General features: G+C 40.2%; 1 protein-coding gene across 3 annotated transcripts; it reads left to right on the top strand.

Annotated features, from left to right (window-relative positions):
• Positions 1-1385: 1385 nt before the first annotated feature.
• CCDC126 (coiled-coil domain containing 126) lies at positions 1386-17867 on the top strand. 3 transcript variants are annotated; one of them, XM_030009208.2, is made up of 4 exons: positions 1386-1502; positions 12547-12682; positions 13291-13694; positions 16201-17867. In XM_030009208.2, exons 3-4 carry the CDS (start codon positions 13457-13459, stop codon positions 16380-16382), a joined length of 420 nt encoding a protein of 139 aa, XP_029865068.1. In that variant the 5' UTR covers positions 1386-1502; positions 12547-12682; positions 13291-13456; the 3' UTR covers positions 16383-17867. The 3 variants fall into 3 exon arrangements, with proteins under 3 accessions (XP_029865068.1, XP_029865066.1, XP_029865067.1); XM_030009206.2 differs by lacking the exon at positions 1386-1502 and adding an exon at positions 1543-1586; XM_030009207.2 differs by lacking the exon at positions 1386-1502 and adding an exon at positions 9668-10044.
• The last annotated feature ends 252 nt before the right edge of the window (positions 17868-18119 follow it).

Raw genomic sequence — 18119 nt, 5'->3', positions numbered from 1 at the left:
TGTGGGAATACAGCCTTCTATTCAACAATTGCCTAATTTTCTCAAATTTAAATTCTCAGATGAACACCAATATTTTCCAGACCAACATGAAAAGAAAAAAGAAAAATCCCCAAATATGTTTCACAAGACTCTGAAATAAGGGGCTGCAAACTAGCCAACATTAGAAAAGTTTTATATGCAACTGATTCACTGGCTGACATGATACCACCTGCCAACAGTTTTGTCTATCTACTTAGGCCTTGGCCACTAACCCCTCTGATGTATCAACATCCTTTTTTTCTATTAGAGCAAGAGATTAAAATGCTAAATTTTCCTGCATCTAATCTGTGCGGAAAAAAAGGTTGAAAACTGGAGAGGAGCCAGGTAGCCTCTGACACACCCTGGAAGGGAGGGAAAGCTGCAGCACAGTGCAGGTGTGGGGGTAACCGATGGGGAGGTAGAGCGGTGGTGGGATCAGCAAGCTGCCAGGACAATGCTTGCTGTAACTGTGTTTTATTTTACAGAGGATGCAGTGTTGCAAACGGAACCTTCCCCTACACCCGCCTGCAACATCTGACCTGTAACCGGTACCTCAGCTTGTCTAGGTAGGGACAATCCTGAAGGGATTGAGCTAGGGTGAAAAACAGATACTCCTGAACACTAGCAACACTGCAGCTGTTTAAAGTGCCCTTATGTTCACCTTTAGTTAACTGATACCAACTTCCTTTAAGTATCACCTTGCAGGAAGAGCCTGAGGTAGCTTGCTAGCACAGTCCTATACCCACAATGGATTTTGCTGACGTGACTATCACGGTGGGAGTTTACGTACTGTCCCAGCCACGAACAGTCCAGCTTATGCAGCTGAGGGACAGCACTCACTTCCGAGGCCACTAACAAAATTCACTTACGCCGTTAGAGGGCAGAAACAACACCTTTCCCGGTTTGTATCTCTGAAGGTAATCTTTAGTTATGAACGTCAATAGGAATTAACAGCCACGGCCACGCAGCTTTCCAGCTTCCCCGGGGGTTCCTGTTTGGAGCCCGGCCCCGAGTGTTTCCAGCAAGCACTACCAGGCCTGCAATTACGTACTGCCCTGCCGGCCCCACACAGCCTGCCTCACTCGCTGCTCGACAACGCGCTGTGGCTCTCCCCGCCTGCCTGGCGGCGGCCCTGCGGCCGAGGGCCCTGCGGCCAGGCCTCCTCGCCCCCATCGAGGCCCCTCGCAGCAGCGGCAGCGGCGACCGGCCACGGCCGGCGTCCCTCACGCTCCCGCCTCTCACGCGCACCGCCGCCAATGGCGGGAAGGGGGGGGGGGGGGGGGGGCCGGCGGCAGGGGCCCGGCCGCGCATGCGCCCCAGGCAGCGCGGGGGGGTGGGGTGTTGCGGCAGCCCGCTTGACCGGGAAGGGTGGAGGGGGGAGAAGGGGCGGGGTCTCAGGTGGCGCGACGCGACGCGAGGCGTGGCGAGGCGGGCGGAAGCGGAGCGAGCGGTGCCTGTCAGACGGCTGAGGGCCGGGAGTGGAGGTAGTGCGGGGCTGCTGGGGGGCTCCGCCAAGGGGCTGCCCCGTCCTCCTGTAGGCGCCGTGCCGGGCGGCAGATCGCAGCGGGGTGTGTGGAAGGGCTGTACCCGCCCCTTAGCTGGGGAAGGGGCGCGGAAAGGCCTTCTGCTGAGTGGGGGCGGCGTGAGGGTGGTGGAGGCCCGGCAGTCCCTGTGGGAAGACGGGGCGGCCCCGCCGGGCGGGGGGAGAGGCGGCAGGCTCGGCCGGGGGTGGCGAGGGGGGAGCCGAGCAGTGTGCGAGCAGGGGGGCCGGGTTGCCGCGGTCTGGCTGCGGCTGCCAGGCAAACCCAGGTTTTCACTTCGCCTGAGCGCCCCGCTTTGTTCTCCGCCTCAGGCTTGCCCCCTGCTTCGGGACAGGTTTATCATCCTGGGCTCGGCCATGCTTCTGTCCCCCTCCCCCCCCCGCCGGCGCTTGTGCAGCCGTCAGCTTTCCCTCCGCCCCCCCCCGCCTGTCCTTCCGCAGCGGGTGGTGCTGTCGGGCTGCCTGAGCGCTCGGTGCTGCCTGCCGGTCGGTTCCTTCCCGCTCTGCAGGCTCTGGTTACCGGCGCCAGCGTGGGCCTTCCTGGCGGCTCGTGGCGGTGTTGCTGCAGGCCCCTCTTACAGGTTCTTGGGGACGGTGTGTGCTGCTGCCCGCCGTGGCCGAAGGGTCCTTTCGGCTGGGTAACCGTTTTCCAGGGCTGTGATGCAGTGTCCTTGGATGGTGAGGAAGCGGTGAAGGAAACGAGGGTTTTCTGGTCTCCTCCTTCGTTTGCAGTGGCCTTCCTGTCGTAAACTATGACTGCAGTGACTCTGCAAGATTGATGTCTGTCTTGTACTGTAAGGACCTAACTTTCAAGGAGGCAAAATGTGCTTACAATGATGTGATGGAACTTAGTAGGAAAAAAAAAAAAAGTTTGTTTAATCTATATTCGAGCAAAGGCAGGGTCCTCAATAATACTAGGTTAAGTGATCTCCTGGCACTAACAAGTTTGCATAGAAAAAAAATGGGCAAAGCTATTTGTTTTAATTTTAGGAGATTATACTATATGAAACTTAATGACAGCAAGAGTTGTGGAATAATGCTACCTTCTTACAATGCAGTAAAATTGCTTTTATATGTAACATCTGATGATATTTTAACTACATTTTTAATCTTCCATTAAATTTATTTCTGTAAATGTTTATAACGTCCTCTTATCTCTACCTTACTTCTGTAGCTCTGTTAATCATTCATTATTAATAAACTTACTTTTCAGTTTCCTAATCTAACGTGGTAGCATCCTGTAAATTCTCTTTCATGTATCTTGTCATCTAAAAGATACTGACAGGTAGTATAGAGTGTAATTTCTGTGTTTGTGTGCCACAAAGCAAAGCAGATGGAATTTTTGTTCTGTCCTATGACATGATGAGGAGTTTCTTTAGTGCAGTTTAAATCAGGTGAACAACTGGGGTTTCTTTTGTTGTGGTTTTACCCCCTCAGTGGGTGAATGGGGGGGGGCAGTTTTTCCACTGTGAAAAGTGAGCTTTGTAGGAATTGTGACTTTTTTTTCTATAGAACCTTCAGAATATGAACATGCTGAATGTAATAGCTAAGCATGCATGTGATTTGTTCTAATTGTGATGTAGTGTTTATTTTGGAAGAAAGGTCATGAATCGCTGTTTCATGAGAGTATCAAAGAAAGGAGACAGTATGAAGATGATAATATATTGTAAGTAGCATCTTGTTCTAGTGTCAGAAGAGGAGCGATGGCAGTTTTAGCTAAATTGTGGAAATTTGTTAATTTGTTGTTACCTTTGTTCCCGTTTTGACTGCTAGAGATACCCATGTGTATAAAGCCTAAATTATTCTGGCCTCTTTTTGTTATTTTATGTCTTACAATATATAATTGTTTAATAATTTATTTCAGGTACTTGATAACTCCAGAGGATTAAGCAAGTATGTTGGAATTCCTTTGGTCTCGTAAATAGGTCTTTTTCCTAAAGCTTTTACAGTTGGAAATTAAGCGACTTCCTTTTTTTTTTAAAGCTTTTGTAGTCTCTGCTCTTAGAGACTCCTTTTGGCTTTTAGCTTCTTGAAGGAGGCATTGGTATTAGCTAATCACTTATTGTGATTTAGCTTGGGGATTGGATGTCATTTAACTGCTAAAAGTAAAATACTGCCCCTGGAGTTCATGATCACTTGTACCTTCTCCAAGAATAGTTCAGGGCACTTGTTCCTGTATTTTGCCCAAACTGTAAGTAGGATAAATGCATGCTGTCAGCTTAAATTCTCAGCTGTGTAGTCAACATATCTGAAGACTAGCAAGTGTCAAAAATAGCCATTAAATTGTTTGCAGTAGCTGTCAAAAATCTGTGGAGCTTAGTCATTCAAATGAATGTGTTTTGTGCTGGTACAAGTTTACTGCTAAAATGTACTTTATATAGTATTTGTTATTTGACAAGCTCTTTCACCTGTGATTGAAAACTTGTACTATTACGTGGGCTGGGTTTCCTCAAGTGAGCATTATTAGTAGTCTCCTAAATTTTCTTTTATGATTGTCAACTTTAAAAAAAAAAATTATATTACCATTTGGCTATGTAATTTAAAAGATTCATTTTGGATTGCTCAGAACTAAATGGGTACTTTGCTTACGTAAAACAGGGCCTAGACTAGAGGCCTAGACAAGAGGACTTAAAACTTATACCACTGAAATTGGTCTCTTCAGTAATAGCGAAGAAATAAGAGGCTACCATGATATAAATAATCCAGTTAAATTTCTGGGTACCTTCTGCTTAATTTTATCAATAAAATATTTTGTAATGCACACCACTGTGGTGCTATGGTTAACTACTGTCTGTCATACCCTTGCTATGCTAAGATAAACTGACAAGTCAATCTAGAAATAATAAAAGATGTAGAAGAGAAGAACTTAATCTGTCTTTTAACATTGCCTCCAGTGTTATTTTTCTAAAATCTTCCACTGGATCAGCCTCCTGGGAGGGAGCGTGAATCTGAGGCCCTGTCTGTATTGTAGTTTTACCACTGAAATATACTTTTGGTGGACACCTTGTACACATCCGTACTCAGTTTGAATTCTGCAGGTTTCTTGAAGTAAAACCAGGCAAGTTAAATTCTTCCTCTGCCCTCTTTTTTGTTACTGTTCTGTGTGAATAGTGTCTGTGTGGATGCTGGACTGTGTGTACATGTGTGACCAACTCTGCAGCGGCAGTCTCTCCACCATTGCAGCCATCACTTTGTTAGCTGACTCCACCCTCCCCTCTCCTTTTTGTTCTCTTTAATGACAACCCCCTTCCTTTTAGTTGTCTTTAAAACGTTCAGTGAAAATCCCTGTCGTCTCAGTAGCCTACACTCATGATCTTGCAGGTATGGCTTTCTGTAAAACTAGCTAAAATTAGCTAAACATTATCATCTTGGAAGGAAGTTTTGGAGTCACCAGGGGCTTTGGAAAGAGTGGTGCAAACACAGCTGTGAAATTTCACAAGGGAGTAGAGGTGCTAGTTAGGACTTTGCAAGGGGGTGCTTGACATAGCCTAGTGTTCAGCTGCAATGAAAAAATTGTGGCAATCTTATTGGGAAATGAGAGGCTAAGAAGGTAGGTACTTCACGCTCTGTCACAACTGTGATTCATATGAGCAAGGGTCCTACTGGGACCTGAATGGCAGCAAGAAAGCATAAAGAAAAGTGTCCCAGATGGAATGAAGCTGAGATGATTTTTTTTAAATGTTTTTTCCCCCCCTAAGAAGCTGATACAGAGATGTAGAAACGTTTTGAGGCCCAGATGGACCCAGTGGGAGGAGGGGAACTTCAGCAAGTATAATATACTGTCCCCATTGATATCTGCTTTCTTTAATTTTCTTCACAACCCTTGCCAAGTCATTTCCCCTCTCAGAATCTTGAATCTTGGCTCACTGCCCGCAGGCAAGGAACAAAGAATTTCTGTTTTTAAATGGCTGTTTTAAAAGCATTCACTGACAGTAGTAGGCAAAATAAAAGGGGGGGGAGTACTCAAAAAAAAAAAAAAAAAAAAAAAAGCCAGGATACTTTAAGGTACCAAAAAGTACTTAAGTAGACTCCTTAGACATAATGTAAAATAAAAACAATTGTAGGCAGAAGGTGTAAAATAAAAACAATGCAAATAGGACTACATGCGTTCAAAATAGAAACAAGTCACCATTATTTCTAAAATATTGAAATACAAAAGGTAATCTAGTGTTTGGGCACTCAGATGATTTTATACCAGAGCCACTGTAAACTTATGTGTGGGTTTTCAAGTTCAAAGTGGTATGTTTTTGCTTTCAACTCAGAAGTCCAGCTACAAAACAAATTGGTTGTGTGCTGTTCTCAGAAGCCTGTAGGAGGTAAAACTGTTCCTGGTTTAAGATATGTTTGAGGTAGTCTCAGCAATTTGTCAGCAGTGACAATATCTGCTTGGTGAGCTGTGACTTTTGTTGGCCCAGATACCCTTTGGCTGCATTGAGAGACAGGGAGTGGTGGGAGCACACAAGATTTTCTTCTTTCTTTGTTGCAGCACTGTAGAAGAATAGGTATTCTTGGTTGTTACCCATTTTTGCTATTCTCTTAAACCTCATGTCTTTCTATGATGTTACTTGGAATAGCTATTAAAGATATTCCCTGAAAGACAGGTAGCAATAAGGCAAAGGGATAATTTTTTTTGTTTTCTTCCCAGCATTCCTTGGTAATTGCAAGTCTAGGGCATGCAGACGCAGGGAATGAAGGAACATATGCTGTGGGAGAAGGTATAAAGATAGATGTCCTGGAAAAGGCACCAAGCACTAGGCGGACTCCTTTGGCAGTGCGTTCCAAAAGTGGTACAGAACTGCTAAAACCTGGAGTCCAGCAGCTGTCATACTGATAAGGCAGGCTTCCCCATCCCCCCCCCCAGAAGTATGCCTTCTTATGTATTTATAAGATGGCAGTGTGTTGTATAATGCTGTTCTTTTCACTTGAGACTGGCAGGTATTAGTATAAATTCTCTCTTCTATCAACTTACCTATGATGCAGTCTCGAAAGACCCTCAAGTCTCATCAGCACACAGGTACAGCATTTTGATGGGCTCTGTTATGTTGGACATTGCTGAGGTTTTGTCCGTAGGGTATCCTTCTCTTTTCCCTTTTTGCTAGTGATATTTTTCTGTTGACCAAATTTTACAGCAGCAATAATAGGAATACTTAACATGCTGAGAGTTGATCTCATCAAAAGACAGCTCAAATATGGTTTCACTTGTCTGGCGACACACATTGCTGTTAATTGTTTGATTCCAAGTAGAATATTCTGCTATTTTACGGTGCTATGCAGCTGTCTGAATGAACCTGGGAATGAAAGGGCAGTGTTGGTCTGCAAAAGTCACCAGTACAGATGTGCCAGTACAGAAGGGTGGTTTTATTGGCATTTTTTCAAGAACTCATGTGCTCTTAAAAACATAAGGAATGTGATTCTTCCTTGGGCACGAGTTTTAAATATGAATGATGTGGGTAAGATGATTTGTTAGAGGGAGTTTGTGTTATGTGTAGGAATGCAGAACTGAAGTTTCTGTGTGTTGCCAGGAATCATGGTCCTGTGTAACAGGATATACTTAACTTTTTTGGGTACCTGTTTGTTAGCTGCACCTCATGCAGGTTTTTCTCCTACTGCCAAACTGATAGCCATCTAAGACTGCAAATTACCATAATGCAGACATCATTTTTGGTGTTCCAGAAAGTCTCAGCACATAGCTTCTGGGCTTTTAGGGACTCATTTCATTATCCTGTCTTCAGAGATGAATTGGTCAGTGAATATATGTTCTATGCTTTTTTTTGTGTGTGTCAGTCATTCTTTAGGCTTCCCATTTTCATTGCTGCACAGCGACTGTGCTGATAGGTTTCCAAATAACATAGAACTAGCCTGTCTGCTCTCAGAGTGGTCAGCGCGATGTCTGTCAGCTGAGTGACTGTGATGCTCAAAGTTTTCTGTTGGAAAATCAGAAAACAAAAGATTTTGGAGGTCACAGAGGTAAATGGGCTGGGGGGGAGCACACTCTAAATAGATCCAAAAAAGAAAACTAATGGGATAGAGCTGACAGAACTGTGGAAATATTTCCTGGTATTCTGTAATGCCCTGTGATTTTTGTCTTCCTGAAACGTTCCTTGGCTATTGCAGTGAGGTATCATTATGCCTGTTCACAGCTTATTGTTTACTAATACAGTACCCTCACTGCACTGAGATATGTTTGCTGCCATGAATTGAATAGAAATTTCTTGTATAGACACAATTTTAGTATGTTAATTCTAAGTCCTTAATAATTTCCTAAACTTGTTATGCTCCCACTGAGATTGTAATAAATTCTAATTTTGTACTGTACAATTATTTTATAGTAATTATTAATGTCAGCTTTTATTTGTACGGTCCTAATTTCTGTCTGCGGTCTGTTCTGTTACAAGATTTTTTTTTTTCCTGTCCTCTGTTTGTAGTTGAGTGCAGTCTCCTATGACTATATCTGGCTTTTTTTTTTTTTTTTCAATCTCTGTCTTGATAAATCATTTCTTGTGTTTGTACGGTTAACAATAATAATTGGTCACAAAGCCACACTTGCTTTTGAATTCACTGTGTTACATTGTTGTTGATCATAATTTGGCAGTGAGGAACAGATAAGTATTATGGTAGTAAGTAATAGATGGAGTAAAGTTCCCATTTATCAAGGGTACTTTCTTAATATACTCATTAGAGACCTATATAGGTCTCAAGGTTATCACTGAGGAACTACTGCCTTAGTATTAGGTATTCTGGCTTTCAAAATACATAACCAAAGAGGTGACTTTATTGGACTGTATGTTAACAGTACTATTTTCAGTGCATTTTTCTTGGCTTTATCCTTAAAGTCTTTCTGATCCTTGAACAGAATGGGATTCTCGGGCTTCAGTTTTCTCTGTTCTTCACCTCTTGCTGACTCTCTTCTGTTATTTTTTTGCTAAAGCTGCTTACTAATAACTACCAAAAATACCTGACAGGCCTGAGGCTTTCTTTTTCTCTTATAAATGATCATCTTTGTCTGTCCTGTACATTTTTCAAAACTAGATGGTACACACCATCTCTGCAGCACAGTTTTAAATTTATACCCTGGTGATGCCGATAACCACTTCTAGTGGAAGGCTGGGATCTCTCGGACAGACTAGAAAAATGATGACGAATATGTACTGGTCTTTCATGAGCTGACTGACTAGCAGAACTGACAGTGGTGTAAAGTGCGTTGTAACCCTTTAAGGATTTGGGTATGCCTTGTTTTCATGGTACCCTGCGATCGTCTCAGAGGATGTATGAGGCATTCCTTTGCCTTACAAACTGTTGCATTTTTTGTGTTGTACATGAGTATAATCTCTGGGTTTTTCTGGGAATAAGTAAAGCAGAATCTGAGGAAGACTTTGCAACAAAATTCGAGTATGATGTTTTCTAAGTATGGGCTGGTTTCCATGGAGAAGGGTCAGTATTCAAACTGAAGTCTGATGCTACTGTTCAGGTAAGTAGCATCAGAAATAATAGAACTTCGCTTTATTACAGAACATACAATGGATTTTCTGTTCCTTTTTTTTGGCCCTTGTTCGTTTCGTTTCATGCACTCAATAATATAATTTATACATGACCGATGTTGGCCCACAGCTCAGAGGATAGAGACATGATTTTATTTTGGAGAGGATGAGTGCCTTAGTTCATTGCTTTCATTGCCAGATGTATGTCAGTGTTTGTTGTGGTATCGCTGGACAATGTTAAATCCACATTGGAAGGCTTTGGCAGTACATTTCCTAGACAACCAGCAGTGGCAACAGTGAAGAAAACCAAACTCCCTATGTCTGCGAAAGGCAAACCTAGTCTCAGATCCTCTGTTCAGGAATTGCTTGTAGTTCCAAGTTCTAATGTTGCCCCTGGCTTGGGCTTGTCATTTTCAGAATAATTTAGATATGCGTGTTGATTTTAAAGAACTTTGAAAAATTGCCACTTGAATCAGTCACCTCAGGCTGCCTATTGAAAGGATCAGCTGGAAGATACTGTCTTCTTCATGGAGTCTTGGAATGCCATTTTACCTGCACAGTCAGGTCAGGGGTTTTGTTTGACTGGGGGGAGAGGTTGGGTTTTGGGGCCTGTGTGTGTTTTATTTTATTTGGTGGTTTTGGGTTTGGTTTTTTTTTTTTCTCTCCTTTCCCTCCTCAGATCTTAAAGTTTTGTTCTGGCTGTACTCCTTCATCTTCATGGTCATCTTTCTTTTGTCTCAGGTTAGGAATGGTAGGAATTCCAACAAGGCGTAGCTCTGATGTGCCCTTTTTTCCTGTTGCTCTCTGCAGTGCTTTGACCTCCTTTGCCACAAAAGCCCTTCAGCTGTGGTTGGGAGAGTGGCAAGCCTGGGTTCCTACCCGGGCTAAGTCAGTGTGAAGAAGGAAGTTCCGGCTTCATTTTTCCCCTGCTCAGGGAGTGGTGGGCAAGGAGGAGCTGAGAGAATGAGGGAGAAGAAAGATCACAAGAGAGAGTGTTCCTTCTTACATGTATGTTGTTACCTCACGGGATATTACCTCTGAATTACTGAAAACAAAGGTCCATTCTGAGGACAAGTTTTGTTTGAACTATAATGTTCGTATAGAGTAGCGCTGACCCTTCAGGGCAGCAAGAGGTAAAAGAAAATTCCAATCCATCCATCTTATTTACTGTGCTATTTTCTTCCTAATATGTACACGTGCTGCTCCAATACTTTTTTTTTTTTCCCTACTTGCAAATCACACAAGTATAAGCTTGCCTTTTTGTTGTTGTTGTTGTTGTTGTTGTTGTTATTGCTCCACACTGTGTAATCTTGGAAGGGTCTTGCAGGGAGTGTGTTATGGGTCACTAGAAGTGCATGCTTCAGGAAGAAAGAAGAGACCAAATCTCCAGAACTTTGAAATTACACTGGAATTCGTTAAGGGGGAATGGCCTCTAAAAATGCATAGGAAAAGTGACAAGTACAAATAGTTCCCTTCATTTTGGTACACTTACTCCCAGTTCCTCTGCCCAGTGTCAGTATTTGGGTGTTACGCCATTTGCCCAGCAGGTTAAGTCCTTGATTTCTGTTAGTTTCAGGAGTCGGCGTGTGCACTGTGAATCAAATATACACGGCAAAGACCCAGTCTGCAAGTCCTACTGCTCCTTGGCGGGAGTTTATTCAATCTGTTCTCTTGGCTAGGACTCTTATCCAGGCTTGTGGTCTTATTTACAGCGTGATGGCAGAGTTATTTCCACTTCAAAGCTCTGTAGTGATATTGTCTAAATGCATCAGGATGAGATGTGGCTGGAGATCTATGGAAAGTGGAACTTAATTTAAATTCTGCAAGAGCTATTTGTTATTTTCAGACAATTTTAAAAAATAATATAAAACATAGACTTTGGGGAACGGGGGTTGAAACTTGTGGTCTCTCCTTGAGTGATACTGTTTGATCTTCTGAGCCATCATATGAATACCCTACTCCTGGACCTCATATGTAAATGTTTTCCATCATATTTGATACTATTCAGCGATTATGTAGATGCATAATGATGTAGGTGCACTTTAAAGTCTGAGTGCAGAGCCATGAATTTGGCAAAGAGCTAGGGAAAAGAAATTTTGGTTAGCTCATGTTTAGGGAGGATCTGTTTCAGGAAATCTTTAACCACACAATTCCAAATACTCGTGCTGATACTGTAGAATATAAGTTTTTATTGTTTTCTCTCTTACTTTATGTACTTAAGACAAAATTGTGTCTTAACAGTTTTGGGGGAGATAAGCACATTCTTTGAACAAAGTACATCGCACTGAATTTACAGTGGGATTTCACATTATTGCATGTTGGCTATCTGTCCATGTGCATGGTCATGTCCCGCAGTTAAGGTAAAGTAAGCTATTCCTCATCCACTTGTGATTGCCACATACATTAGTACACCCAACAGTAAAAGTAAGATTTTATGTACTGGCAGTTACTATAGGGCATTTTACACACGATAACTTGTTACGTTACAGCAACTTTGGTGTCCAAGTCCTAATATTGCCCCTGCCTTGGACTAATCATTTTCAGAATAATTCAGATACGCGTGTTGATTTTAGAGCACTTCAAAAATTTGCCACTTGAATCAGTCATGTTGGCTTGCCTATTGAGAGGGTTATCTGAAGAGTGAAGGTGAAGGGTAAGAGACAAGCACAACTCGGCACCCTGCTGGCAGCAACACTTGTGTTTGCAGCAGAGCGTGGTGTGTCGGCATAAGGCCAGTTGAACTAGTCAGCAGAGGCAATGAAAAATACCGTGGAGGCGGAGTTAAGTTTAGATGAGTGCTTAGCAGGGTAAGAAATTCGGTCTCAATGTTCTAATAAAAACAGAGATCTAAGCACCAGTATAGAAAGTCTGGTGGGGAACTCTATTAAATGTGTAACTTCAGTCTGAAAAGCGCTCATGTTGGGTAGTATGTGGCAAGAACAGGGAGTAACAGGGAAAACGTAACTATTATGTAAAATGAGTAGCTTTATCCAGACTATGTTAAATAATAGAAACTCCCTCTCAAAAAAGTATTGAATAATTGGAGACATTTCAGAGGTGGCTGAAAAATGAGAAATACGTCGTATACACATGTAAAGAGACTGAAAAGATCAGGTTTCTTTGAGGGGGAAAAATGAATAAGACAATGATACATATGTAAATGTATATACACATATGATGAATCTGGAACATCTACTGTCACTGTCTTTATAACACAAGAGGAGGGACACATTTTGGTAGAGTCTTACCAAGTTTTTTTTTTAAAGTATGTTGAAATCGGTTATTGAATGTTCAAATGTATGCATTTATAATAAAATGGAAATGGGTTCTATGTTCTTCCCTAACAATTGCTTCAAGTTGGGTTTAAAAATGTATTTCTGTTTTAAAAGCATGTGGCTTGAAGCCCTCAACTTCAACCACTCCACGTGAAAATGAATGTCTCTTTAATCCTGCACTTTGTTTTGTTTTAACACCACCACCACCACCCCCCCCCCCCCCCCCCCCCTACAGAGCTGCTTGAAGATGTCTGGCTCACATTGCTTCAAGATGTCTGGATACTTTTTGTTTAATTGTTGAAGCTTTCCTACCATTTGTAGGTGGGAAAGCCTGAAGCCTTAATCTTGAGGGATCAGAATTGGCTGCTATGGTAAGACTTTTTTAAAGTGGTAGTAAAATGCTAAAAGTGGGTGCAATGTGCCAGTTCATTTTGGTTTTATTTATTTATTAGCAAGACACCAAAAAAAAAAAAAAAATGCTGTACAAAACCAGAAGAGAATGATGCCCAACTTTGAACTTTGTTCTGCATTTTATCTGTTTATAGTTGCCTTGTGCTTCTAAGTGAGTATTCGGAATTAAGTGAATAATTTCACAAGATCTTTTTCTTATGTGTAGATGTATGTGTATAACTCATCAAAATGTTGTATATAAGTGTTTTACAAGTCTCTTCTAGATACAGCTTTTTGTTTGAAATGCCTTTTGGTTTAATAGTTCAGATTCTGGTATTTAAAATACTTAAGGTGATTTGTAGAAGTGTAGAAGTTTTGATGTTTGGAAAGTAAAAATCAGTAAAAATAAGAAGAGGAAACCTTATAAACAACAGGTGAGATAGAAAGATGACTGCACCTCTAAGCAGATGCAAATCCAACACTGTTTGTTAGATTATGCAATAATACTGCATTTGGAAACTGGTATTTGTCCTTGATCTCAACAGCTGTAGCCGTTTTGAATAACCAAGTGATATTTTACAAATTTTAGGAATCAAGACCAACTAAAACATGAGAAGATGTATTCAAGATGATCCAGCCAGAAGATTTTTCACTTCATAGAAATCTTGTTTTTGTTTAATATGTAATATAATTTGACAAAGCCGAGTTCAATTACTTGTCTTGAAGTTAAGACACACCTGTGGCCTTCATCAGACATGTTTCTAACATTTTCAAGAAAAAATATGTCCCAGAAACTGAGTATGTTTTTACTAGTTTTTGGAATCATTTGGGGTTTGATGTTGCTACGCTACACTTTCCAGTATCCAAGACGCCAAAGCAGTGCTGAGTTGCGTGGACAGATACTAGATCTAAGTAAAAGATATGTCAAAGCACTGGCAGAAGAAAATAAAAACTTAATGAATGGTGGCGGTGGAGCCTCTATGGCAGGATATGGTAAGAAGAAAAAAACCATACTGGTTATTAAAATATTTTTTTTCCCCTGAAAACTGTAAAGTTATACTTTTTTTCTTTTTTAAAGTAGTATTACTGCTCTTTAAGAGAAAAAACTCTCTGTATTAACTGATTTGATTTTAGTTTATTAACTGAAGTTGAAGATTAAGATGTGGGCGCAAAATCAAGCTTGAGACATGAGATGTTTGTTTTCCAGGAATTTTTTAGGTATCTCCAGGTATATGACTACTGTTATTTACAGGATTAACAGTAACATTGTGCTTTTTCTGCATCTTAAGCTATTGAGGAGTAAGCACGTGCTTGATATGGGGACACAGTTTTACATTAAGTCACTTGAACATTCCAGATTCTTCTTGTGTCTCATTGCTAACTTTCTGCTTTTATTTCTTTAATTTTCTTCTCTTCAAGTAGTAAAAAAGCAGTGGAAAGCAACATACTAGTTGAGTTTGCAGTCTTGAGACTGCAAGGCAATTACGAATTTAGCAGAATCTGCCCTTGCTTTAGAAGTAGCCGTTAGAGCCATTAGGTCACTTGTCTTGAGAGCTTTGATATTTGCTGCATCATCTCTCTCTGTCTGATGTACCAGTTAACTTGATGAATATGTTTCCAGTATTGACTGGTAATAGATGCCTGTCTTCTGAAATACAGAAAAGATAGTTTTGAGATCTTTTTGCAAAGCTATAAAAATGTCTTAATTTAAACTCTTTGGTCCGTTGTAGCTTCTATTGAGGGAAGGCTGCAATGAGCTCTTGTTAATCCCTTGGGGATGAGGTTTGAAGAAACTACCTGTGTTCTGACATGAAGGAAAAAATGTATCTGTGAAAGTAAGAGTAGTACAAGGCTTAAAAAGAAATACTTATAAATCTTCACATATATATATATTTTTTGTTAATGTACTTTGATCGCCTTCTTAAGGAATCCTTAAAAAGGTGGGCTCTACCAGTTGTAGGATGCTTTTTATAGACATTCTGGTAAAAGTACAAACAGCAAAAATGTGTCTGAACTCTTTGCTGCTCAGGAACAGGGAGGCAAGTCTGTGATAACAAGATGAGCAGGAAGCAACCCAAGAGGAGAAGGACAGTATCAAAAAGTCTTGGCCTTTAATTCTTTCATTCATTAACTTTAGTCTTTTACTGTGGTAAAAAAGTTCTTTTTCTTTTATTCCCCCTTTTCTCCCCCTCCCCCTTTTTTTTCCTCTTCAAGAATTTCCTGCCTTTACTGTGTAATTACTTTTCTGTGTAACTTGTTTTAAAAAACCCTTGTATACTGCAGCTTTCTACTGCTATATGAGTCTTACAGTGTGTTTCCAAATGAGATTTGCCTTCTGAGGTTTTGTGTGAAGTTTAATAAAAAAATTAAGTCAACTTTTGATCTACATGCTGATCATCAGACTTAGAACTTGAGTAGACAATTCCTTCCTTCTGACTGTTGAGCACAGAATGATACTATGACCCACATCATGTCATTGACAGCAGACCCTGCTCTTGCTCGAATTGTAAAGCAATTATCTTTTTCTTTTTTCTTTTTTTTTTTTTCCCAAGGATGACATTACTAAACAAGATCTAGTTAATTTTAGACAGAGGGAGTGACCTGAGTTTTTTTGTTTGTTTTTTTTTTTTTAATTTACTACTAGTGTTTTAATTTTATCTGGGTTACTCATCTTTTTGCTTTCATACCTGTGTTTTCCTTCCCAGTTTTTCTGGTTAGTTAAGAACTGATTGGGGGCAGCGGGGGCAGGGAGAGTCTTGTGTGTGTCTGCATTGGTGTGTGTTGTAGGGATCTTAATGCCTTGTAAAACCTGGTAAGTTTGTTCATTTTTTCCAAATCTGAGACAATGTAGTGATATGAACATTGACAACAGTGTAATTAGCTTTTGTTGAAAGGTCTGTTACTGTTTTTGTGTTCCAGAATATGGGAAATTTTTTTACTGTCCTTTCTGTTGTTTTTCAATCAATATAGGCCTAAATATGGAAATTTTTTTTCCTGCTTTATAGCCTATGTAAGAAGTGATAAGATACTTTCTTATACCAGTTTTTCTGTGGGATAGATCTGTTATTTAGAGAAAGCTATTAAGAACTACATTTTTTTTATGTTGGAAAGTATTTAAATATATTCTGTTGCTGTCGAAGACTAAAAGGTGTTATAGCTGGGTATTTTCTAGTGCTGTTGTCTGGATGAAATTTGAAATACTGCCTTTGAATAGTCACTAGTCTAATGCTCCAGCTAGTGGTTTCATTCTTCCACTCGAGTATTTAATTGGCTTTGTTCACAGTTCACTATTATGGCGGTATCTTCCTTGCCTAAAATAACAAAGAAATTATATTAATCAAGCAGCTATTTAATTCTGTACTTGTATACTAATCTGCACTTTCCCCAAAAGTATAGTAGGAATGATGGCAAGTCTTAAGATGTGAACATGTTGAAATAGTAGTTCTTTTCCACATGTAGTAAGTAATAGGATCTAATTTGTTTTTTCCATTATCTTCAGCTGATCTTAAGAGAACAATTGCTGTTCTTCTGGATGACATCTTACAACGCCTTGTGAAATTGGAAAACAAAGTTGATTACATCGTTGTGAATGGCTCAGCAACAAATACCACGAATGGAACTAGCAATCAGGTGCCAGTAACTTCAAATAAACGTGTAAAACCGGCAAGCAACATTAGATAGCAAACAGGGCCACTTTGTGTTGCTACATATATGATAGGTAATATTTAAGATAAGCTTTTTATCTCTGGCTAGGGCAAAGCAGTAGTTGACTCCTAAAAGAAGCGTGAACTATTCTATTATACAATGTGCTGGATCTATGTAGGCCTAACTTATGTGCATAGGTTCTCAAAACATTATTTCATTGCCTTTGAGCAGTACTTCTGAAGTGATCTTTGTTGTCTTTAAAGTTATTTTGTTATCATGATTTGATGTAGTATGCCATTGGATAATAACAACAAATGGAAAGCAATGCGGAACTTATAGGTAGGTTTCTAAATATATTTATTTAACTATAAATATAACATATCTTTTGGATAGGTGAGCAGCATTGTAGCTTATTCATATTTTGTGGTCTGCGTTAAGCCAAGGTAACTGAGGAAAACGCATTGTTAAACAGATGTTAGAAAATGTGTATACTTACAATATTTTGTTACTCATTTACTAAAACAATGTTAAATTGAGGATAGCATTGGCGGTAATATTTTAAAATTGTGACCCAAAGAATGTCTTTATTTGCACTATCTGTCAGAATAGCTAGGGAGAATTTACTGTATATTTAAGAAAATTAATTATAATAGGAAAACATCCTAGGTAGCAACACTGTCCAGGTATATCTTTATGCCGGAGTTAGGGCAGTTAGATTATCAAAAGCAAATCATAATCTGTGATATCTTAGATGATTATTTCTTACAAAGATATTTAAGTGTATGTATTTTGTAATTGCAGATGAAATTATTTAAGTGATGGAATTAAGTTTGGGATATGTGAATACTGTTTATTTTTATTCATTGCTGTTTCTTTTTAACTTTTTAGTATGTTGCAATCTGTGATGAGTATAGCACACTATCTCCCTGAATTGCTTTTTTGATCAGGAGGAAAAGCAATGAAGGGGAAACAAGGCATCTCTGCATTTAACAGAGATACATGTACTAAGGGTGTCTTATCATGGAATATTTGAGAGCTAAGGTAGTGTTTGCCTTATGTCTAAGTTAGCCTTACAGCAAAGTGAATTGCAGTGTGGATGCACTGTATTTCAAAATGTTACTGAAGTCATATTAAATAGAAAGTGCCACTGAGCCTGTTTTTTAAAACGTACTGAATGTTTGCGGGAGGGGGGTGGGGTGGTATGTTCAGGGACTATTGCCAAGAGTGTGCTGTGAGTGGGTTTTTGAGGGGGGTGGGGGTGGTCTAATCCAATAGTAAGGAAAAAAAAAAAAAACCACACCAGTAAAACCGGAGGTGCTGGATGATATACCATCCAAAGTTATGTGTTTTTTCTTTTCTTCTATTTCCCTGCTGACATTCTGGGGTGTTACAAAGGAAAAATACACTTACAACCTTAGTCGGTATCCAGATGATTTTTTTTTTTTTCTGTCACATTATGTGTAAACATGTACTCACTTCAATGCAGAAAGAGAAAAATAAATTTTCAGCTGTACTTGTAAAGACTCCTGGTTTGTTGGTTTTTTTTTTTTAACAGTCTCATCATTCTTGCTACATATGCTCTAGGTATTTCTGGATTGGCAAATTGTATGTCTCTGAGGTTTTGCAGTAGTCTATCTGGTATTCTTTGTGCTCAATCACTGAGTTTTTTTGCTCCTGAAATTCTAATGCCCTGAAACTTTCCTTTTTATGCAGGGATTTTGGAGACTGATACACTAACTTACGTGCAGTTACATACTCCTCATAGTAATGCAT

Source organism: Aquila chrysaetos, chromosome 3 (assembly GCF_900496995.4).
Source record: "Aquila chrysaetos chrysaetos chromosome 3, bAquChr1.4, whole genome shotgun sequence".
Lineage (NCBI taxonomy): Eukaryota > Metazoa > Chordata > Aves > Accipitriformes > Accipitridae > Aquila > Aquila chrysaetos.
The sequence above is the reverse complement of the archived record's forward strand: the minus strand, read 5'-3'. Positions and strand labels throughout refer to the sequence as shown.

What these genes read in the sequence shown, in the direction of transcription:
- CCDC126 (XM_030009208.2), top strand. Translation starts at nt 13,457, where the DNA reads ATGTTTCTAACATTTTCAAGAAAAAATATGTCCCAGAAACTGAGTATG. An exon ending in AGCCTCTATGGCAGGATATG is followed by an intron (nt 13,695 to 16,200) that starts GTAAGAAGAAAA and finishes CATTATCTTCAG; the next exon opens with CTGATCTTAAGAGAACAATT.